This window comes from Balaenoptera ricei, chromosome 13 (assembly GCF_028023285.1).
Source record: "Balaenoptera ricei isolate mBalRic1 chromosome 13, mBalRic1.hap2, whole genome shotgun sequence".
Taxonomy (NCBI): Eukaryota; Metazoa; Chordata; class Mammalia; order Artiodactyla; family Balaenopteridae; genus Balaenoptera; species Balaenoptera ricei.
This window is the reverse complement of record NC_082651.1, coordinates 39534916-39547048: the sequence shown is the minus strand read 5'-3', so window position 1 is coordinate 39547048 and position 12133 is coordinate 39534916. Positions and strand designations below refer to the sequence as shown.

General features: G+C 38.7%; 1 protein-coding gene across 10 annotated transcripts in view; it reads left to right on the top strand.

Annotated features, from left to right (window-relative positions):
* The window catches only part of ALMS1 (ALMS1 centrosome and basal body associated protein), a 232370-nt gene that overhangs the window by 7971 nt on the left and 212266 nt on the right, over positions 1 to 12133 (top strand). For 9 of the 10 annotated variants that reach the window (XM_059942937.1, XM_059942939.1, XM_059942940.1 and 6 more), the window contains exon 2: positions 10128 to 10253. The exons of the other annotated variant lie outside the window; for it this stretch is intronic. In XM_059942937.1, coding sequence (XP_059798920.1) covers positions 10128 to 10253 — 126 coding nt within the window. The remainder of the gene's footprint in view (positions 1 to 10127; positions 10254 to 12133) is intronic. 10 annotated transcript variants of the gene reach the window in all.

Sequence of the window (12133 nt, the reverse complement as noted above, 5' to 3'; positions counted from 1 at the left end):
AAATTTATTTATTTTTATTTATTTATTTTTGGCTGTGTTGGGTCTTTGTTGCTGTGCACGGGCTTTCTCTAGTTGCGGCAAGTGGGGGCTGCTCTTTGTTGTGGTGTGCAGGCTTCTTGTTGGGGTGGCTCCAGGCACGCGGGCTTCATTAGTTGTGGCACATGGACTCAGCAGTTGCGGCTTGCAGACTCCAGAGTGCAGGCTCAGTAGTTGTGGTGCATGGGTTTTGTTGCTCCGTGGCATGTGGAATCTTCCTGGATCAGGGCTTGAACCCGTGTCCTCTGTGTTGGCAGGCAGATTCTTAACCACTGTGCCACCAGGGAAGTCCCTCTAAGGACTTCTTAAGTAAGGTGTGAGTTGTGCTGTTCTTTCATTCATATACCATCATTATCAGGAGCCCTGTTGATGTAGTGGTAAGGTGTGGGTGGAGGGTAAGTGTTTTTATAGTCCTATTATTAGGACTTTCCCTGGGCTGTGATCTTCACTAGGGTTTCTCATTGTTTTCCCCTTAGGTGAGACAGGAAAGCTAGAAGGGGGCTGGAGTTGGGTATTTCCCTTCCCCTACATCACTTAGTCTCTGGTAAAACCCCAGGCTCTGGTAAAATAGTTTCTTTTGAGGGCAGGTCTTGTTAAAAACAGAATGCTCTAGGCTTATTTCAAAATGGCTACTTTTGCCCTCCCCCTGCCAGAGCAAGAGGAGATTTTTCTCTGATCTTAACTGTGGAACCTGGTACAGTTCCTGGAGGTAAAACTCATAAAGTGTGGGAGCCCCTCTAAGATTGTTTCCCAGGAATTTTTAAATCTCAGGGTTGTCTACCCTGAGCCTCTAGCAATTTGTCAATTACAATTTAAGGCTTTCCTACCCTAGTACAGGTCCCCATGGTGGTGTCTGCTCTGGGATTCTGTTCCATTAAGTTGTGATTTTCTGTATCTGTTTGTCTTTCTAATTTGGGGGACTGTGTAGTTTGCCCTTCACTTCAGTTCTCTGGCGGATGTAAGAAGAGTTGTTGATTTTCAATTTGTTCAGCTTTTTTTCTTTTTGTGGGGATGGGAGTGATGACTTCCTAACTCCTTGCATGCTGGACCAGAGCTTTTTTTGTTTTGGTTGTTTTTCAATAGACTATGTTGTTGTTTGTTTGTTTGTTTTTTCTTTTGCTGCACCCCGCAGCTTGTGGGATCTTAATTCCCCAACCAGGGATCGAACCCGTGCCTTTGGCAGTGAAAGCACGGAATCCTAACCACTGGACCACCCTGGGGAATTCCCTCAACAGACCATTTTTTAGAGCAGTTTTAGGTTCAAAGAAAAATTGATCAGATAGTACAGAGATTTCCCATCCACCTCCTGCCCCCACACATGCACAGCCTTCTCCACTGTCAGTATCCCACATCAGAGTGTAGTATGTTTGTTACAGTGAATCTACATTGACATCCAAAGCCAGAGTTTACATTAGGGCTCACTTTTGGTATTGTACATTCTATGGTTTTTGACAAACGTATAATGGCATGTATCCACCATTATAATACAATATAGTTTCTCTGTGTCTTTTCATGACTTGGTAGCTCATTTCTTTTTAGTGCTGAATAATACTACGTTGCCTAGATGTACCACAGTTTATCTTATCCATTCACCTACTAAAGGATATTTTAGTTGCTTTCAGGTTTTGGCAGTTATGAGTAAAGCTGCTCTAAACATCCATGTGCAGATTTTTGTGTAGACATATCTTTTCAATCCATTTGGGCCAGTACCAAGGAGTTTGATTACTAGATTGTATGCTAATAATATGTTTAGTTTTATAAGAAACTGCCAAATTGTCTTACAAAGTGACTGTACCATTTTGCTTTTCCACCATCATTCAGCAGTGAATGAGAGTTCCTGTTGTTCCATATCCTCGGCAGCATTTGTTGTCAGTGTTTTGGATTTTGGCTATTCTAGTAGGTAGGTAGTAGTGTCTCATTGTTTTACTTTACAGTTCCCTAATGATAAATGATACTCAGCATCTTTTCATATGCTTATTCCAGTTGTATATCTTCTTTGGTGGTCTGTTGCCCATTTTCTAACCAAGTTGTTTGTTTTCATATTGTTGAGTTTTAAGAGTTCTTTGTATGTTTTGGTTAACAGTCCTTATCAGGTATGTCTATTAGAAATATCTTCTCCCAGTCTGTGGCTTGTTTTCTCATTCTCTTGACATTGTCTTTCACAGAACAAAGGTTTTTAATTTTGATGAGTGCAGCTTATCAGTTATTTCAGGGATTTTGCCTTTCGTGTTGTACCTAAAAAGTGATCACACTAGCCAAGGTGATCTAAGTTTTCTCCTATATTATCTTCTAGGTGTTTATAGTTTTTATAGTTTTGCATTCTACATTTACATCTATGATCCATTTTGAGTTAAGTTTTGTGAAAGGGGTAAGATCTGTGTCTAGATTCACTTTTTGCACGTGGATGTCCAGTTATTCCAGCATAATTTGTTGAAAAGACTGTCTTTGCTCCATTACGTTGCCTTTGTTCCTTTGTCAATTATCAGTTGTCTTTATGTGGGTCTATTTCTGGACTCTGTTGTGTTACAGTGATCTGTTTGTCTAGTCTTTCACCAATACCACACTCTTGATTGCTGTAGCTTTATATTTATAGTAAGTCTTTAAGTCAAGTAGTATCAGTCCTCCCACTTTGGCTTCTTCAATTTTGTGCTGGCTATGCTGGGTACTTTGACTCTTCATATAAACTTTAGAACCAGTTTGTCAATATCCACAAAATAATTTGCTTGGATTTTGATTGGAATTGTATTGAATCTATACACCAGGTTGGGAGGAACTGACGTTGACAGTATTGAGTCTTTCTAACCATGAACATGGACTATCTATCCATTTAATTAGTTCCTTTTTGATTTCTTTTGCCAGAGTTTTATAGTTTCCCTCATATAGATCTTGTATATATTTGGTTAGATTTATACCTAAGTATTTAATTTTGGGGGTGCTAATGTAAATGGTATTGTGGTGTTTTTTTTGGCCATGCCATATGGCATGTGGGATCTTAGTTTCCTGACCAGGGATGAAACCCGCACCCCCTGCGGTAGAAGTGTGGAGTCTTAACCACTGGACCGCCGGGGAAACCACAATGGTATTGTGTTTTTAATTTCAAATTCCAATTGTTCATTGCTGGTATATAGGAAAGCCATTGACATTTGCTCTGGTTTTTTTTTTTTTTTTAATGTTCAAGAATCATGTACAGAATCTCTATCCATCCTGCTTTTGGGAACTGGAGTATTGAGGTCTAATTATTGTTGGATTGTCTCTTATTTCCTTCAGTTCTGTTAGTTTTTTTTTTTTAAATAACCTTATTTATTTTTTTATTTTTGGCTGCGTTGGGTCTTCGTTGCTGCGTGCTTGCTTTTTCCCTAGTTGTGCAAGCAGGGGCTACTCTTCACTGCGGTGCCCAGGCTTCTCATTGCGGTGGCCTCTCCTGTTGTGGAACATGGGCTTTGGGCATGCTGGCTTCAGCAGTTGCGGTACATGGGCTCAGTAGCTGTGGCTTGTGGGCTCAAGAACGCAGGCTCAGTAGTTGTGGCACGTGGGCTTAGCTACTCCGTGGCATGTGGGATCTTCCTGGAGCAGGGCTCGAACCCATGTCCCCTGAATTGGCAGGTGGATTCTTAACCACTGCACCACCAGGGCAGTTCCCAGTTCTGTTAGTTTTTACTTAAGGTGTTTCGGAGCTCTGATGCTAGGTGCATATATATTTTTAATTATTAGGTATTCTTGGTGGATTGACCCTTTTATCATTTCTGAAATGTCCCTTAGGCACTTCCCTTAGTATTTCTTGTAAAAGAAGTAAAGAAATTTTCTGTTTTGGTTTATCTGCGGATTGAAAATTTCTTTTTAAATTTTATGTGGTAAAATACACATAACATCTTAACCATGTTAACCATTTTAAAGTGTACAGTTCAGTAATGTTAAATATGTTAACATTGTTGTGCAACCAATGTCCTGAACTCTTAAACTGAAACTCTGCACCTGTAAACAACCAGCTCCGCTTTCCCTCTCACCCCAGCCCCTAGTAACAACCATTCTACTTTGTGTTTCTGTGAATTTGATTACTTTGGATACCTCATTTAAGAGGAATCATACAGTATTTGTCTTTTGTGACTGGCTTATTTCACTTAGCTTAATGTCCTCAAGGTTCATGCATGTTGTAGCATGTGACCAAATTAACTTCCTTTTAAGGCTGAATAATATTCTCTTGTACTTATGTATCACATTTTGTTTATCCCTTTGTCAGTTAATAAGACACTTGGATTGTTTCTGCCTGTTGGCTATTGTGAGTAGTGCTGCTGTGAACATGGGTTTGTAAATATCTCTTTGAGACAGTGCCTTCAGTTCTTTTGGATATATACTCAGAAGTGGGATTGCCAGATCATGTGGTAGTTCTGTTTAGTTTTCTGAGGAACCTCCCTCCTGTTTTCCACAGTGGTTGCACCATTTTATATTCCTCCCAACACGACACAAGGGTCCCAGTTTCTCCACATCTTCACCAACATTTGTTATTTTCTCTCTCTTTTTTTTTTTGTTTTTGATAGCAGCCATCCTGATGACTGTGAGGTGATGTCTCATTGTAGTTTTTTTTTTATTGTTTTTACAGTAGGTCCTTGTTGGTTATCTATTTTATTTTATTAATTTATTTTTAAAATATTTATTTATTTATTTGGCTGCACTGGGTCTTAGTTGTGGCATGTGGGATCTTTTAGTTGTGGCTTGCAAACTCTTAGTTGCGGCATGTGGGATCTAGTTCCCTGACCAGGGATCGAACCTGGGCCCCCTGCATTGGGAGCACAGAGTTTTAACCACTGGACCACCAGGGAAGTCCCTCATTGTAGTTCTGATTTGCATTTTTCTAATGATTAGTGATGTTGAGCATCTTTTCATGTGCTTATTGGCCATTCGTATATGTTTGGAGAAATGGCTCTGCAAGTTTTTTGCCCATTTGATAATTGGTTAATTGGGTGTTTTGTTTTTGTTTTTGAGTTTGAGTTCTTTATATATTACGGATATTAATCCCATATCAGATATGTGATTTGCAAATATTTTCCCCCATTCTGTGGGTTGCCTCTTTACTCTTTTTTTTTTAAATTGGGGTGTAGTTGCTTTACAATGTTGTGTTAGTTTCTGCTGTACAGTGAAGTGAATCAGCTATATGTATACATATATCCCCTCTTTTTTGGATTTCCTTCCCAGTTAGGTCACCACAGAGCATTGAGTAGAGTTCCCTGTGCTATACAGCAGGTTTCCTTTTTACTCTGTTGATGGTGTCTTCTGATATACAGAATTTTAAAGTTTTCATGAAGTCCAGTTTGTCTGTTGTTTCTTTTGTTGCTTGTGCCTTTGGTATCATATCCAGGAAATCATTGCCAAATCTACTGTTGTGCAACTTTTGCTCTGAGTTTTCTTCTAAGAGTTTTATAGTTTTAGGTCTTAACATTTAAGTCTTTGGTCCATTTAGAGTTGAGTTTTGTATATGTTGCTAGGTGAGAGTGTAACTTCCTTCTTTTGCATGTGGATATCCAGTTTTTCGAGCAACATTTGTTGGAAAGACTATCCTTTTCCCATTGAATGGTCTTGATACCTTTGCTGAAAATCATTTGACCATGTATGTGAGAGTTTATTCCTGGGGTCTCTTTGATCTAGCTGGGACTTCCAATAATGTGTTGAATAGAAGTGGCAAGAGTGGGCATTCTTGCCTTGTTCCTGGTCTTAGAGGAAAAGCTTTCAGTTTTACACTGTTGAGTGTGGTGTGAGTTAGTTGTGGGCCCTCATAAATGGCCTTTATTATATTGATTAGTTTCCTTCCATTCCTGATTTGTTGAGTGCTTTTTCATGAAAGGGTGTTGAGTATTGTCAGCTGCTTTTTCTGTAGCAGTCAAGATAATTGTGTGGTTTTGTCCTTCATTCTGTTAATGTGAAGTATTTTATTGGTTGATTTTTATGTGTTGAATCATCCTTACATTCCATGGTTAATTCCCACTTGATCATGGTGTATACATACTTCTTTTAATGTGTTGTGAATTCTGTGCGCTAGTATTTTGTTGAGGATGATCGAAGCCATCTGGTCCTTGGCTTTTCTGTGTTGGCAGGTTTTTGATTACTGATTGAATCTTCTTGCTAGTTATATGTTTGTTCAGATTTTCTATTTTTTCATGATTCAGTCTTGGTAGGTTGTGTCTTTCTAGGGATTTATGTTTGTCTTCTTGGCTATCCAATTTGTTGGTATACAGTTGTTCATAGTATTTATTCTCTTATAATCCTTATTTCTGTGGCATTTCTTGTAATATTCCCTCTTTCATTTCTGATTTTATTATTTGAGTCTTCTTTTTTTCCTTAGTCAGTCTGGCTAAGAGGTTATCAATTTTGTTGATCTTCTGAAAAAAACACTTTTAGTTTCATGATTTTTTTTTTCCTGTTGACTATTTCATTTATCTGTGCTCTAATCTTTATTATTTCCTTCCTTCTGCCTGCTTTAGGTTTAGTTCTGCTTTTAGTTCCTTGAGGTACAAGTTAGATTGTTTACTTGAGGTCTTGCCTTTTTTTAATATATGCACTTACGGCTATAAACTTCCTTCTTAGTACTTCTTTTGCTGCGTCCATAAGTTTTTTGGCATTTTGTGTTTTCATTTGTGTCCAGGTATTTTCTAATTTCCTTTGTGACTTCTTGTTTGACCCATTGGTTTTGTAAGAGTGTAGTGTTTAATTTCCACATATTGTAAAATTTCCAGTTTTTCTTGTGCTATTTGTTTCTAGTTTCATTCCATTGTGATTGGAAAAGATACCGTGTATTATGATTTCAGTCTTCTTGAATTTATTAAGACTTGCTTTGTGGCTAGACATGTGTTCTATCCTGAAGAATGTTGCATGTGTACTTGAGAAAATGTGTTCTGCTGTTGTTGGGTGGAGTGTTCTGTATATATATCTGTTACGTCTGATTGGTCTATAGTGTTGTTCAATTTCTGTATTTCCTTATTTTTCTGTATGGTTGTTCTGTTCATTATTGAAAGTGGGTGTTGAAGCCTCTTAATATTATTATGTTGCTGTGTATTTCTCCCTTCAATTCTTTCAGCATCTGCCTCATTAATTTAGGAGCTCTGAGGTTTGGTGCATAAATACTTATAAATCTTCTTGGTGAATTGACCCCTTTTTTTTGTTTTTTTAAACATCCCAGGCTCTCATAGGAACCTTTACTGTTTTGTTTTGTTTTTTTAAAATTTTTTATTTACTTATTTATTTATTTTTATTTTATGGCTGTGTTGGGTCTTCATTTCTGTACGAGGGCTTTCTCTAGTTGCGGCAGGTGGGGGCCACTCTTCATCGCGGTGTGCGGGCCTCTCACTATCGTGGCCTCTCTTGTTGCGGAGCACAGTCTCCAGACGCGCAGGCTCAGTAATTGTGGCTCACGGGCCTAGTTGCTCCGCAGCATGTGGGATCTTCCAAGACCAGGGCTCGAACCCGTGTCCCCTGCATTGGCAGGCAGATTCTCAACCACTGCACCACCAGGGAAGCCCTTGACCCCTTTTTTTAAAAATAAAATTTATTTATTTATTTATTTATGGCTGCATTGGGTCTTCGTTGCTTTATGTGGGTTTTCTCTAGTTGTGGGCTTCTCATTGCAGTTGCTTCTGTTGTTGCAGAGCACGGGCTCTAGGTGCATGGGCTTCAGTAGTTGTGGTATGTGGCCTTCAGTAGTTGTGGCTCGTAGGCTCTAGAGCGCAGGCTCAGTAGTTGTGGCTCATGGGCTTAGTTGCTCCGTGGCATGTGGGATCTTCCCGGACCAGGGCTTGAACCTGTGTCCCCTGCATTGGCAGGTGGATTCTTAACCACTGTGCCACCAGGGAAGCCCTGAATTGACCCTTTTATCATTATATGATGTACTTCTTTGTCTCTTGTAATGGTTTTTGACTTAAAGTCTATTTTGTCTGAAATTAATATAGCCACTCCTGTGCTCTTTTGGTTACTATTTGCATGAAATCTCTTTTTTCATCCTTTTACTTGGAATTGATATGTATCCTTACATCTAAAATGTTTCTTTGATAGACAACATGTAGTTGGAAGACCACTAAAGACCGCTAATTTTTTAAAAAGTATTTATTTATTTATTTTGGCTGCACTGGGTCTTAGTTGTGTCACACAGGATTTTCGTTGTGGCACGTGGGATCTTTAGTTGTGGCATGCATGCGGGATCTATATCCCCAACCAGGGATCGAACTTGGGCCCCCTGCATTGGGAGTGCAGAGTCTTAGCCACTGGGCCACCAGGGAAGACCCAGACTGCTAACTTTTAATATTAAAAAATGACTCAGGGAAAGACTCTGAAACTGTTTATTTATACCAAAAGACATTTAATCTCAGATCAGAGAGTTGCTGATGACACCTGCTTAGTTTTGAAGCATTCATCTTAAGAATTCTCTTTCAAGTATTTGGGTTATACCACTATCCAAAGGCAAGTGTGGGAAAACTGATCAAACATATGGAAATTATTAGAAATTAATTTCCTTAATGAAGTCTATAAACCATCAAGTAGGTAATAAAAGTCAGTTCTGGGAAATGTATTTTTTAATAAGAACTTTTAATATTTAATTTTAACTTTTGAGGTTTTTTTTTTTTAGCTGATAAAAGTGAGAGAGAGAGTTCTTTTTTCTCACACGTTGGGTTAGTTGTCAAAGTGCTGGTTTCTTAATATTGTATCATTAGTGTTCTATAAATATCCTAATGAATCAAACTCTCTTTTTGTAAGCTAATGTGAATCAGCTATTTTCAAAGGCAACACCCTGTGCTCTACACCCAGCATTATTTAGTTGCAGTGAATAGCCATTTTGAACATTCATTTTGGCATTCTTTCCTCGAGGGCTCAAAGAAGACTAACTGTGCCAAAACATTGGCTGTATTGTTATTTATTTAGGGATTTCAAATTGCCAAAATGAATTTGCAAAATGCCTTTCTTTGCTTTTTATTCTTTATCCCTTAAAAAATGCCATGGAAGCAAGGTGGGTGTGCCCCATGGTGTTCTACCTTTTGAGAAAAACCTCTTGGAAGAGTTGTTACCATAGAAATCTCTTTAGTAATTGAATAGATTTTAAGTTAAGCTTGCTTTTCTATGATCAAAAGCACATTGTTGTAAGCGCTCTGTAAAAATGTTTTGTTAGTGTAGTAACTTTTAATTCTGGGGGAAAAAAATCTTATGACCTTGGGTTTCCTTCAGAGGCTCTTTCACATTTGTGGTTGTGTTAGCAGTCATCTTTTCTTGACTCATAACTGCCTGTTTTACTTTTAATAACCTCTTCTTTTTTTATGGACATTGTGTCTTTTTAAAAAGTCTCTTTAAGGGTCTGAGATATTCTCATTTTAAAGTCTTTTGAAAGTATAGTTTGTAATCTCATTTTTAGCAGGAGTGTTATTTTGTTTTGTCTTTTGGTGCATCCTTCTCTACCTGGTGTTTTTTTGGTTGTCTATGCCTTGCCCCTTGTGGCTCCTTCTTTATAAGGAAAGTTTGTATTGGAAGCTTTGGGTTCTTACTCTCCAGGAATATAGGGGAAAAATCTCAATAACCAGTCCCTGAACCAGCAGGTGACTTGACTGAGATCACTTTTGTTTGATTACCTCTGATCTTTTCCATGTGCATTGCTTCAGCCTTGGGCAGTAGTCACAACTTTTATTGCCTTCTTTCACAGATGGGAGAGCCCTGCTTCAACTCCTGATTTCACAAAATGAGCCTAACTTTGTCCCCACTTTCCACGCTATAAGATGATTTTAGTTCCTATTGTTAGAGTTAATTTCTTAGGTGTCTCAAATAGTAAGATTGTAAAATAGATAACTGGCTTGTTTCTGCTTGCTTCTTTTACTGCTACAAATATAGGAGGTTAAAGAACTGCTGTGGTTTGTTGGAATATGTTGAGTCCTTACTGGGTAACCTTAAATCCCTGTTTCCTTATTTTTAAGTGAAGATAATTTGGACAGTGGTTGTGAAGCCCAAATGTTACTATATTTGTGAAACTGCTTTATAAACGGAGAAGCATAATCTAAATTTAGACTTTATTATTGTTTAGTCATAAGGATTGTGTTATTATTCTATTTAAATCTTTTGATTTTCAGGTTGTTCCATTGACCTGTCATGTATGGCAACAGCCATTATATCAAAACAATAGTGGAATACAGATTCCTGATACTAATGTGGTCTCTTTGGAAAAAACAGCTCAATGGGGTTCTGGGGATGATCAGGTATGTCTTGTGTAACTGGCAAACTATCTTTTGGTAAGCAGCATGAGAAATTCTGATTTAGCTATGAAGAATGGAAAGGGGTGAATTACTTTAATATTCCATTTTTCTGATAGATCTTTGGCAGCCTTAATTATGTAGAACAGCAGTTTACTTTTTTTTTTTGGTCTCAGGACTCCTTCACATTTTTCAGAAGTATTTTAAAGAGCTTTTGTTTATAAGGGTTATCTGTATCAGTATTTAGGTTACAAAAAAATTAAAACGTTTAAAAAATATTTATTTAAAAATAACAAACTGGGCTTCCCTGGTGGCGCAGTGGTTAAGAATCTGCCTGCCAATGCAGGGGACACGGGTTCGTGCCCCGGTCCGGGAAGATCCCACATGCCGCGGAGCGGCTAGGCCCGTGAGCCACAACTACTGAGCCTGCGCGTCTGGAGCCTGTGCTCCGCAACGGGAGAGGCCGCGACAGTGAGAGGCCCGCGCACCGCGATGAAGAGTGGCCCCCGCTCGCCGCAACTGGAGAAAGCCCTCGCACAGAAACGAAGACCCAGCACAGCCAAAAATAAATAAATAAATTAATTAAAAAAAATAACAAACCCATTACATATTAACATACAAATATATTTTAAAATGAAAAATGGCTATTTTCCAAAACAAAAAAAAAATTAGTTGGAAGGGTGGCATTGTTTTACAGTTTTGCATATCTCTTTAATGTCAGGCTTACTAGAAGACAGTTGGTGTATTAGGCAGGGTTCTCCAGAAATAGGAAACATATACGTACATAAATAGGTATATACAAATATATATATGTATGTAAAATAAGGAATTGGTTCATGTGATTATGGAGGCTGAGAATTCCCAAGATCTGTAACCTGGGGATCCAGGAGAGCTGATAGTATAGTTCCAGTCTGAACCTGAAGGCCCGAGAACCAGGAGCTGACTGATGGTGTGTGTTCTAGCCCAAGCCTAGAGGTCCGAGGACCAGGGGAGCTGATGGTGTAAGTTCCACTCCAGGTCCAAGTCCGAAGCAGAAGACTGATGTCCCAGCTTGAAGACCATCAGGCAGAGAGGGCAAATTATCTTTTGCTCAGCCTTTTGTTCTATTCAGGCCTTCAGTGGGTTGGATGAGGCCTGCCCACCTTAAGGAGGGCAGTCTCCTTCACTAAGTCTGTGGATCAGATGTTAATCTCATCCAGACACGCCCTCACAGACACACCCAGATGTTTAATCAAATATCTGGGCACCCTGTGACACAGCCAAGTTGACACATAAAGTTAACCATCATAACTGAATTCTCAGATTTGCTTCTGCATTTAGTCCATTGGGATATATTGTTTTGGTTGAATTATGTGAAGAAAATCTGACCTTACATAGATATGTAGTTAGAAAAGGGAGGCCCACTTAAATTCTCTGAAAGGGTGTCAGTGACCCCCAGGGATCTTTGGACCACACTTTGGGAACCACTGATCTAGAACATAGTAATAAACTTAGAAATGGAAAAAATTGTGAGCAGATAGGAAAAAGCCTCATATATGTTTGTTGGAGAAAAAAATGTGTCCTTACTCATAATGATTAAATATTTAAGGTTGATTATCTAATAACTTGGGTATCAGATTTCTTCTAGTACCTTCAATTTCCCCTAAATTGCATTTATTATCCATTAAATGCAAGGTATGGAGGAAGGAGATTTACTGTCGCCAAGTGAAAAGGGTTAAGAGAAACCCTGACCAGAAAAAGCACGGTACTCTGTGATCATTAAATGGAAGGGGGATTGTTATGGGTTGAATTGTGTCCCCCAAAATGATGTGTTGAAGTCCCAATCTGCAGTACCTCAGAATGTGACCTTATTTGGAAATATAGTGATGGCAGATAGAACTATTTAA